This window comes from Chelon labrosus (genome assembly GCF_963514085.1).
Source record: "Chelon labrosus genome assembly, chromosome: 20".
Classification (NCBI taxonomy): domain Eukaryota; kingdom Metazoa; phylum Chordata; class Actinopteri; order Mugiliformes; family Mugilidae; genus Chelon; species Chelon labrosus.
This window is the reverse complement of record NC_140353.1, coordinates 161197-172500: the sequence shown is the minus strand read 5'-3', so window position 1 is coordinate 172500 and position 11304 is coordinate 161197. Positions and strand designations below refer to the sequence as shown.

At 54.6% G+C, this 11304-nt stretch overlaps 2 protein-coding genes across 2 annotated transcripts in view; one reads left to right on the top strand and one right to left on the bottom strand.

Moving 5' to 3' along the window:
- sec23a (Sec23 homolog A, coat complex II component) overlaps positions 1-10966 on the bottom strand; it is a 12452-nt gene extending 1486 nt beyond the window's left edge. The window contains exons 1-16 of the mRNA XM_084568567.1: positions 10814-10966; positions 9985-10227; positions 7999-8056; positions 7835-7921; positions 7522-7758; positions 7368-7444; positions 7135-7279; positions 6905-7063; positions 6713-6828; positions 6514-6637; positions 6356-6436; positions 4637-4726; positions 879-985; positions 495-648; positions 339-416; positions 105-266 (exon numbers count right to left, since the gene is read on the bottom strand). Of these exons, the coding sequence (XP_084424693.1) occupies positions 105-266; positions 339-416; positions 495-648; positions 879-985; positions 4637-4726; positions 6356-6436; positions 6514-6637; positions 6713-6828; positions 6905-7063; positions 7135-7279; positions 7368-7444; positions 7522-7758; positions 7835-7921; positions 7999-8056; positions 9985-10205 (1896 nt within the window). The 5' untranslated portion in view covers positions 10206-10227; positions 10814-10966. The remainder of the gene's footprint in view (positions 1-104; positions 267-338; positions 417-494; positions 649-878; positions 986-4636; positions 4727-6355; positions 6437-6513; positions 6638-6712; positions 6829-6904; positions 7064-7134; positions 7280-7367; positions 7445-7521; positions 7759-7834; positions 7922-7998; positions 8057-9984; positions 10228-10813) is intronic.
- On the top strand, positions 1394-3951 carry LOC311505161 (adenosine receptor A2b). Its single transcript, XM_084568568.1, has 2 exons — positions 1394-2594; positions 3711-3951. Exons 1-2 carry the CDS (start codon positions 1898-1900, stop codon positions 3866-3868), a joined length of 855 nt encoding a protein of 284 aa, XP_084424694.1. The 5' UTR covers positions 1394-1897; the 3' UTR covers positions 3869-3951.
- Positions 10967-11304: the final 338 nt, after the last annotated feature.

Sequence of the window (11304 nt, the reverse complement as noted above, 5' to 3'; positions counted from 1 at the left end):
TCAATAGTCAAGCTTCAGAGGGCTGTGTGTTTACAGGCGTGTATTTAAGGTGAATATAATATGTCCAGGTGTGAGTCCAGGTGTGAGTCCAGGTGTGTCCATACCTCTGGCGGTCCGTTGAAGGAGTACGCGTACAGCACAGGTTGGATCATGATGAGAGCCTGCGTCAGGTCCTGGCGGTTGAAGTGATGTCTGTAGTAGGAACTCTCGTCTGGACTGTTGTTGAACACTTGTAGGAAGGGAGAGCGCCGCAGGTGGAACATGAACTGAAAGCACACAGGTAACGTTTAGCGGACAGGTAGCTGAGGCCCAGCAGGTGTGAGAGGAGGATGACTCACCTGAGGGTAGAGGGAGAAGGTCTCAGAGAACCTGAAGGAGTTCGGATCGTCTTTGTGGTAATCTCCAAACTTCTGACACTGAAACAAACCAACAGACACCTGGTCCTTAACGCGTCCACCATCTGAGTCTAGTTTACTCCTCAGTCGTCTCCCTACCAGTCTGATCAGCTGTCTGTCCAACCACCGGAGGACGTCCGGTCCCTCCTCCGTCTCCGCCCGGTAAACTGCCAACCTCGCCATCAAGATGGCCGCCGCCTCCTGATCGAAGGACGCCGCGATGCTCTGGATCTGAGTCTGAGCGTCAGCCCAGCTGGAGGAGGGGGAGGATGGGGGGGGGGGGGGGGGGGGTGAAGGGGGGGCAGAGTGTTCATACAACGACTTGGTGTTCTGAGGTTAAGCAGCACCACACCTCCACCTGGTGGCCGCTCAGAGTGTTGCATCTAAACAAATCCTCATTTCATTAAAATGTGAAACCAGACAAACACCTGTAACCATGGTAACTGTTCACAGGTGTACAGGTGTAGAGGTGTGTTGTCGTACTTCCTGGCCGTGGTGGTGACTCTGATGCGTCTCTGTCCTGACGAGTGTTGGTACTGGGTGACGAACTGGATGGCCCCGCGGCCGCCCTGAGGGATCGGGGCGTTGTGCTGCAGGAAACAAACCAATCACAATAAAGCAGCAGCTCTGAGCTACTTCCTGTTTCTATCTGGACTTTATTCTGTGTTTAATCAGCTGTTAAGTGAATAAATTAAAGTTGAATCAGTTAGTGATGAAGAGCAGCTTCACTGGTCACAGAATAAACAAACATAAAACCAACGCTGCGCTCTGATTGGCTCCTGAACTCCTCAGTGGTCTGAGGTTCAGCAGAATGATTACACACCTGCACACCTGTTATTACCTGAGTCAGACACGTGTACAAACACACCTGCTGGTCCTTCTGTCTCTGTGAGGACAACCACTGCCCTAATAAACCGGAGTGTGTCCTCACTGCGGTGGTTAAAGCCTCGTTCACACACTGGCAGGATATTGGATGTTGACTCTGTCTCATCATCTCAGCAGGTGACGGACAGGTGCGCCGTGGTTACGCTGTCTCTGGAGACACACAGACTGAGAGACACGCCTCCACCGACCTGTCCTCGGCTCAGACTCCATCAGACGTTCAGAGACCAACATCGGATCAACAGATGGTCGACTGGTTTCACCGGACCGGACTGGTTCTGATCCTCAACAACAACGACTGCTTCTGGTTCCAGGAACTAAACAAGGAGCCGACGGTTCTGGGTCCAGCTCAGACCAGATCCAACTTGAGGACGCTCTGATGTGGTCTGATGCTTTTATTTTGTAAAATAACTTTTTTACCTGCAGCTCTAACGGGGGTGGGGGTGGGGGGTCAGTTTCCTGTGACCAGGTGGAGGTGAGGATAACGAGCTGTCAGTCCTCAGGAGAAGTCGGTCAGTCCTCGGTTCTGATCATGTGACTTCCTGGTGTGTGTTTTGTTTTACGGCCCATCTGATCAATAATCTGATCAGTGACCTACTTCCTGTCCCGTGACAGGAAAGATGGCGGACACAGTGAGGACGCTGTACGCTGCGTTAATGGTCTTGTCGAGCGTGGCGTCCGTCTGTGGGAACCTCCTCCTCCTGCTGGCGCTCCTGCTGAACAAGGAGCTCCGGTCCGACTCGCTGGGCCTCACCCTGAGCTTCAGCCTCAGCGACCTGGCCCTGGGACTCTCCACCATCCCCTTTGGAGCCTACAACAGCCTGTCGTGGCCCGTGGACTACCCCAGCAGCAGCTCCGTCTGTCAGGGCAGCGCCTTCATCTTCCTGCTCCTGCAGACCTCCTCCATCCACTCGCTCACCTGGACCACGGTCGACCGGTTCACAGAGATCTGCTTCGCCCTCAGCTACCGGAGCCTCTGGACATCTCGACGGAGCCGGGCGGTTCTGGTTCTGGTCTGGTTGTTCTGTCTGATGAGCGCCGCTCTGCCGCTGCTGGGTTTCGGTAGCTACGCCTACAGCGAGTGCCGGTTCCTCTGCTGCCCGAGCTTCAGCCCTGACAACAGGTACTTTGTGGTGCTGTGGATGTTGGTGGGCGTCGTGGCGCCCGTCGTCACCATGTGCTCCCTGAACGGGTACATCGTGTACGTGGCCAGGAAACAGGCCAGGAGGGGGACGTTCAAGTGCAACGAGCTGCACTGCTTCTACGTTCCAGCCAACAACTACCTGAGGAGCTCCGTCGTCATGGTCACCACCTCAGGTGAGTTCACATTCTGCCCCGATTGGTCAGGAACACGAGTCAGGCTGTCAGCAGGTCACGTGTCTCTGACGTGTTCAGTGCTTCTTGTTGATGGTGAGGTCATGTGACCAGTGCTTCCTGTCGACGGCGAGGTCACGTGACCAGTGCTTCCTGTCGACGGCGAGGTCACGTGACCAGTGCTTCCTGTCGACAGTGAGGTCATGTGACCAGTGCTTCCTGTTGACGGTGAGGTCACGTGACCGGTGCTTCCTGTCGACGGTGAGGTCACGTGACCGGTGCTTCCTGTCGACAGTGAGGTCATGTGACCGGTGCTTCCTGTCGACGGTGAGGTCACGTGACCAGTGCTTCCTGTCGACAGTGGGGTCACGTGACCAGTGCTTCCTGTCGACAGTGAGGTCACGTGACCGGTGCTTCCTGTTGACGGTGAGGTCACGTGACCGGTGCTTCCTGTCGACGGTGAGGTCACGTGACCAGTGCTTCCTGTCGACGGTGAGGTCATGTGACCAGTGCTTCCTATTGATGGTGAGGTCACGTGACCAGTGCTTCCTGTTGATGGTGAGGTCATGTGACCAGTGCTTCCTGTTGATGGTGAGGTCACGTGACCAGTGCTTCCTGTCGACGGCGAGGTCACGTGACCAGTGCTTCCTGTCGACAGTGAGGTCATGTGACCAGTGCTTCCTGTTGACGGTGAGGTCACGTGACCAGTGCTTCCTGTCGACGGCGAGGTCACGTGACCAGTGCTTCCTGTCGACAGTGAGGTCATGTGACCAGTGCTTCCTGTTGATGGTGAGGTCACGTGACCAGTGCTTCCTGTTGATGGTGAGGTCATGTGACCAGTGCTTCCTGTTGATGGTGAGGTCACGTGACCAGTGCTTCCTGTTGATGGTGAGGTCACGTGACCAGTGCTTCCTGTTGATGGTGAGGTCACGTGACCAGTGCTTCCTATTGATGGTGAGGTCACGTGACCAGTGCTTCCTGTTGATGGTGAGGTCACGTGACCAGTGCTTCCTGTTGATGGTGAGGTCACGTGACCAGTGCTTCCTGTTGATGGTGAGGTCACGTGACCAGTGCTTCCTGTTGATGGTGAGGTCATGTGACCAGTGCTTCCTGTTGCAGGGTGTCTCCTGGTCTGCTGGCTTCCCTTCATCTGCGTCAGTCTGTACGAGACGTTCAGTGGTCAGCAGAGTCCACCCCTAAGCTCCGCCCTCTCGACCTGGCTGGTTCTGACCAGCGCCGGCCTCAACCCGTGGATCACATGTATGACGCAGACGTGAGTAAGACTCCATGTTGAATGTGAGCTGGTCCGTTAACGTGTCTCTGAATGAACATGTCTCTGCAGCAGGTACAGAGCAGCAGCACGTCGGACCTTCAGCTGGTTCAGGCGTCCATGTCCTGGAACGTCCCGCCCTCAGAGCCCCGCCCTCCGACTGGACACGACTCAACGCGTCAACACTACAACTGCTGCAGCTCCTCCATCACCAGTCCAGACACGGACACCTGGACCACACGCTGACCTGCCAGCGTGCACTCTGGGAAATGTGGTCCATCCCTCCATTTCCCTCATGTGATGTTCTGAACGTGTATTTGAGGCTCTGGACTGCTGGACGCCTCCCGCTGGACGCCTCCCGCTGGACGCCTCCCGCTGGACGCCTCCCGCTGGACCCCTCCCCTAGACCCCTCCCGCTGGACGCCTCCCCCTGGACGTCCCCAATGTTGAGACATTTTAATCTTCCCGTTTGTCCACCAGTGTCCTCCGGGCGTTATCCTGACATTTAGACTGAGATGATGGTGTTTCTGTCTTTCACCTGTTTGCTCCTGAAGTAGAACTCACCTGTCAGGTGTGTCTGATACAACTTTATGAATATAATCTGTGACCTCAGCAAGAGCACAGCTTTTATTTTGGTGACAGCAGGTCTGACTTCCTGTTCACAACCTCATGCCGACATGTAAACTGAGCCTGGCTCTCACTGGCTGCAGGATGACCTGAACCTGCCCAGAGGTCAGAGGTCAGAGGTCAGAGGTCAGAGGTCAGGTGTTCCTACCTGGTTGACGACCTCAAAGAAAAGAGCCAACGTTGTGTTTGGATCCAAACCACAGATCTTCCACTGGCAGGTTCCTCCGGTCCCGATCTCCTGGAACAACACAAGCAACGTCATTCTGCCCCCTACAGGCCACAGCCAGCAACTACACCCGGCAACTACACCCGGCAACTACAGCAACTTCACTCATACTCAACTTCTGTTATAATTGTTGTATCTGTTGTTATTTTGCTTTCAGACAATAAATACTTTAAGATGATCATTAAATGAAAACTCATTCACATCTGATCTGACATTTGGAAAGTTTAAAGACATAAATATAAATAATTATATATATATATATATATAATTATTTATATTTACCGTAAATCCTCTAATACAGGCCCGGGCCTTTATTTTACTCAAGCACATCGCGGTCCAGGCCTTTATTGGAAGGAGGCCAGAATTAGAGGCAGGCCTCAATTTCTATTTGAGCAAAACGAACTACGAGTAGAATGAATAAAAACAAGATTTTGTGTCTATTTGAATATATAAAATACTAGGTTCATTTATTGAATACGTACAGTTACCATAACATGGTATGCATACAGAACATTAACAACAAATGAGCGGCGGGACGCGGTCGGGGCGCACTGAGGACAGTCCGCAGCCGGTCGGCAGTCGCGCCGGGAGCGTGGGGGCCCCGTCCCTCCCCGCAGGGAGAGAGGGCGCAGTGAGCACTGATTCCACGACCCCAGGGAAGCGGCGAGGTGAGATGCGGGGGGTCGCTGTAAAGCTCGCGGCCGGAGCCGGCGAGCCACCTTCGCCCCGAGCACTTACAGGCCGACCCAGAGCCCGGCGGGGGCCGGCCGACCCTGGGGAGAGGTCCCGCACACCGTGCCGCCGAAACCCTGACCCGCCGAGATGGTTCTAATAATAGCCCCGGCCACTATTAGAGACCGGCCTTTATTTTCCTCCGCTGACAGCGAGACCGGCCGCTAATGGAATACAGGCCAATATGAGAGGATTTATATGTCCTCTGTCCTGTACAGAGATAAATACAGAACAAGACAGCCACAGCTGGACTACCAGAGTTGTCTCTGTCTCTGTCAGTAGGGGGACAGTGCCGTATGTCTCTGTCAGTAGGGGGACAGTGCCGTATGTCTCTGTCAGTACGGGGACAGTGCCGTATGTCTCTGCCAGTAGGGGGACAGTGCCGTATGTCTCTGCCAGTAGGGGGACAGTGCCGTATGTCTCTGCCAGTAGGGGGACAGTGTTGTATGTCTCTGTCAGTAGGGGGACAGTGCCGTATTTCTCTGCCAGTACGGGGACAGTGCCGTATGTCTCTGCCAGTAGGGGGACAGTGCCGTATGTCTCTGTCAGTACGGGGACAGTGCCGTATGTCTCTGCCAGTAGGGGGACAGTGCCGTATGTCTCTGCCAGTAGGGGGACAGTGCCGTATGTCTCTGCCAGTAGGGGGACAGTGTTGTATGTCTCTGTCAGTAGGGGGACAGTGTTGTATGTCTCTGTCAGTAGGGGGACAGTGCCATATGTCTCTGTCAGTAGGGGGACAGTGCCGTATGTCTCTGCCAGTAGGGGGACAGTGTTGTATGTCTCTGTCAGTAGGGGGACAGTGCCATATGTCTCTGTCAGTAGGGGGACAGTGCCGTATGTCTCTACCAGTAGGGGGACAGTGCCGTATGTCTCTGCCAGTAGGGGGACAGTGTAGTGCAGTAAACCTACGTTCTCGGAGACGCAGGGTCCTTTGGCGTTCAGAGACACACAGGGGCCGATGGCTCCGGACACTTTGATTTCTCTGGACGTCTGAAAGACAAACAGCAGGGTTATGAACCTGTGACCCAGGTGAGCTGTGGGCGGAGCCTCTGTGTTCTCCGTCTCACCTTGACTTCCAGCGTAGCGGCGAAGGCCATCTTAAAGGAGCCCTGGACGTCTTTGGTGAAGACTCTCTGGAAGGTCTGTTTGAACAGGGACGTGTTGAAGGAGTCGGCCATCACCATGAAGCCTCTGAGGGACAGAGACACGGTCATGACGCTTCGCCGCCACAGGGGGCGCTGGTGTTAACTGAGACTGAAGACATACCCGGTGTGGTTAGCGCAGCACTTCATCTCCAGCAGGCCGGTCTGGTCCAGAGCACAGGCGTAGATGTCAATGATGTGTCCGTTAGAGGACGCCCTGCTGGCCAGAGACTCGTAGTGCTGCAACAGACACGAGACAGTTAAAGACACAAGGGACATGATCTGTCTCCTCATAAACTCTGTCTCTGCGACTCACTTTAGTGGCTTTCTTCATGAACTTGGCGTTGTCCTTCTCGATGTCGTGCCAGGACCTAATTGGGGTCTTCAGCTCGTCCCCCACCACCATACCGGGGCCCTGCGTCGCCGGGCCACCGATGAACGTCATGATCCGAGCGCCGGTGTTGGGAAAGGTGCACTGTGGGTAAAAACTCTGATCAGACTCTGTGTCCACGCCACCCTGAGCCGGCCCCCTGAACCCTCCCTCACCTCTAGCAGGCCCACGGCGATGGACATGGCGACGCCCAGCGAGCGCAGCGGACGCTTGCCCTGGGTGACGGGCCAGGGGTCGCGCTGCAGCTCCCCCAGCAGGTCGGTCAGGTTCATGTCGATCTTCTGCACCGGCTGAAGGAACCTGCAGCAAAGACACGAGGAACGTTAGCGCTGCCAGAACACGCCCCGTGGGAGGGTGGGGGGCGCGGGGGGCGTGGGGGGGGGGTTACCTGTTGGACAGCGGCTGTTGAGTCGGTTGAGGTCCTCGTCCCTGAGCCGCCGACGGTTTGGTCAGACCGAGCATCTCCTGCAGGAAACCATCGACACCTGTTAGCGTCTGTAGGAATCAAACACTCAACCTCAGGTGAGACTGATGGGATCTACCTGCAGCTGCTTGGCGCTCAGGTCCTTGGTCCCCCTGAAGACGTAGCTCTTGGAGATCCCTTCGCAGCCCAGCTCGTGGACCTGGACCATGCGCCCGAAGGTGATGAGTCCCACCAGAGCGGTGGAGGGCAGCAGAGACAGGGACATCTGCAGAGACTCCTTCAGGGCCTGCAGGTCCTCATCCTCCATGCAGGTGTCCACCACGTACAGGAAGACAAGTGGCATCTGAGGGCCCCGCTGAGGACAGAAACCAGACCAGGTTACACGTCTGCTCATACCTGTCCTGCTGCCTGCCCCCGTCTGCCGGACTCACCTGGACCACATACTCAATGGTGGAGAACTGAGGCAGCAGCTCAGCCGGTTGGTTCACCTCAGAGATCCCAGCGTAGGACGGAGGAAACTGAGACGGACGAGACGGACAAAGGGTCAGTGTCTGTGCTCCACCTGTCCAACAGGTGTAGGACACGCTGCACTCACCTGGTTCCTCTGGTAGCAGAAGTTACAGGCCCACAACTTGGCTCTGTAGTCCACCTGGCTGAGAGACACAGGCAGGCGGAGTCAGACAGACAGGTAGAGACAGACGGGTAGAGACAGACGGGAGACAGACAGACAAGTAGAGACAGACGGGAGACAGACAGACAAGTAGAGACAGACGGGTAGAGACAGACAGGAGACAGACAGGAGACAGACAGACAAGTAGAGACAGACGGGAGACAGACAGGAGACAGACAGACAAGTAGAGACAGACGAGAGACAGACAGGAGACAGACAGACAATAGAGACAGACGGGAGACAGACAGGAGACAGACAGACAGGTAGAGACAGACGGGAGACAGACAGGAGACAGACAGGAGACAGACAGACAAGTAGAGACAGACGGGAGACAGACAGGAGACAGACAGGAGACAGACGGGAGACAGACAGGAGACAGACAGACAAGTAGAGACAGACAGGAGACAGACAGGAGACAGACAGACGGGAGACAGACAGGAGACAGACAGACAGGTAGAGACAGACAGGAGACAGACGGGAGACAGACGGGAGACAGACAGGAAACAGACAGACAAGAAGAGACAGACAGGAGACAGACAGGAGACAGACAGACGGGAGACAGACGGGAGACAGACAGGAGACAGACAGACGGGAGACAGACGGGAGACAGACAGGAGACAGACAGACAAGTAGAGACAGACAGGAGACAGACAGGAGACAGACAGGAGACAGACAGACGGGAGACAGACGGGAGACAGACAGACAAGTAGAGACAGACGGGAGACAGACAGACAAGTAGAGACAGACAGGTAGAGACAGACAGGAGACAGACGGGAGACAGACAGACAAGTAGAGACAGACAGGAGACAGACAGGAGACAGACGGGAGACAGACAGACAGGTAGAGACAGACAGGTAGAGACAGACGGACAAGTAGAGACAGACAGGTAGAGACAGACAGGAGACAGACGGGAGACAGACAGACAAGTAGAGACAGACAGGAGACAGACAAACAAGTAGAGACAGACGGGAGACAGACAAGTGACAGACAAGTGACAGACAAGTAGAGACAGACAGGAGACAGACAGGTAGAGACAGACAGGTAGAGACAGACAGGAGACAGACAGACGGGAGACAGACAGACAAGTAGAGACAGACAGGTAGAGACAGAAAGACAAGTTGAGACAGACAGGTAGAGACAGACAGGAGACAGACGGGAGACAGACAGACAAGTAGAGACAGACAGGAGACAGACAAACAAGTAGAGACAGACGGGAGACAGACAGGAGACAGACAAGTGACAGACAAGTAGAGACAGACAGGAGACAGACAGGTAGAGACAGACAGGAGACAGACAGGTAGAGACAGACGGGTAGAGACAGACGGTAGAGACAGACAGGTAGAGACAGACAGATGGGAGACAGACAGACAAGTAGAAACAGACAGGTAGAGACAGAAGGGAGACAGACGGGAGATAGACAGACAGGAGACAGACGGGTAGAGACAGACGGTAGAGACAGACAGGAGACAGACAGGTAGAGACAGACGGTAGAGACAGACAGGAGACAGACAGGTAGAGACAGACAGGTAGAGACAGACAGATGGGAGACAGACAGACAAATAGAAACAGACAGACGGTAGAGACAGACAGGAGACAGACGGGAGACAGACAGGTAGAGACAGACGGGTAGAGACAGACAGACAAGTAGAAACAGACAGGTAGAGACAGACGGTAGAGACAGACAGGTAGAGACAGACAGGTAGAGACAGACAGGAGACAGACAGGAGACAGACAGGTAGAGACAGACGGTAGAGACAGAGAGGTAGAGACAGACGGGAGACAGACGGGAGATAGACAGACAGGAGACAGACGGGTAGAGACAGACGGTAGAGACAGACAGGAGACAGACAGGTAGAGACAGACGGTAGAGACAGACAGGAGACAGACAGGTAGGGACAGACAGACTCGTACCACAGCGGGTTGAGGACAGCTCGGCAGGTGGCTCGGCTGCAGAGAACCGGTTCGTACTGGATCGGGGGGAGGTCCGTCCTCTCCTTCAGGGGGGTGAACAGCGCCGCCACCGGCACCACCATCCGGGTCGCCTCCAGCCGGCTGGACGGCCACACGTTCCAGCTGAAGCGGATACCGTCACGGTCCTCATTCTGACTGATGTACTCTGGGAAGGTCGCCATGGCAACGCAGAGAGGCGGGATGCTTGGTGAAGGTTGGAGGGAGGGGGGCAGAGTTAGAGGCTTTACATTTTAAACACGTTTACGTTTAAATAAAGTTAGTTGGAAACAGGAAGTGGAGCAGCTTCACTCTGCAGCTGAAACTGAAGTTTTTAAAAAAGGCCAGAATGTGAATGGAGTCTGGTTGGTGGCCTGTGATCTGGTATCAGCACCAGATTCTACATGTATGATGGGTTCTGGTTCTGGTTCTGGTTCTGTAACGCGTCTGTTTATTGACGCTATAGATGTGAAACTGAACGGAACCGGAACCAGAACCAGAACCAGAACCAGCTCAGATGGAGACATCCAGAGCTGAAGGTCCATCTAAAGCCTCCACGTAGACTCTGATGATGAGGTTGGATGTGTTCAGGTATGGGTGGATGACTGAGACCAGGACCACAGGAGTACCTCTCGACTCTCCTCCACCTCCACCCTCTAAACCCCGCTCATCTACCTGTGGACAGGTAAAGCAGCAGCTGACCTGGAGCTGAACTCAAACTAAATGAAAGAGTTTTACCTGAGGACCCTCGGAGCTAACAGCTAACAGCTAACAGAGCAGGTAAGTGTCCCACCTTCAGCAGCGACACGAGGCGCAGACAGATGAGGTACCGGGTCCAGGTGAAGCTGGGGGTCCGTCTGGTCCAGGTGAGTCCGGCTCTGACCGTAAATCAGTGACTCCCGCCGCTCCGGAGCCGCCGCTGATCTCCGCTGACAACGAAGCAAAACAATATGGCGGCGGAGCCACGTCAAGACACAGAGAGGACAAACACGAAGAGGTCTCACTCTGAGCGATTTCCTGGAGCCATATTCCTGAACGACGGCGACACAGAGACGATAAAGAGAAGAGGTCTCACTCTGAGCGATAACCAGGAACCAAATTTTCGTCTTTAAATCAGTGTTTTTCAACTTTTGTGAGTCAAAAAAAAATCACAAGGCACACCTGACGGTCTCTCACGGCACACCTGACGGTCTCTCACGGCACACCTGTGTGGTTGAAAAACACTGCTTTAAAGAAAAAAATATTATTTCTGAATTAAAAAAAAAAAAAAAAAAGTTTTATTGG

Coding starts and splice junctions, on each gene's coding strand:
- LOC311505161 (XM_084568568.1), top strand. CDS start 1,898: ATGGCGGACACAGTGAGGACGCTGTACGCTGCGTTAATGGTCTTGTCG. Junction 2,595..3,710: donor CGTCATGGTCACCACCTCAG/GTGAGTTCACAT, acceptor TTCCTGTTGCAG/GGTGTCTCCTGGTCTGCTGG.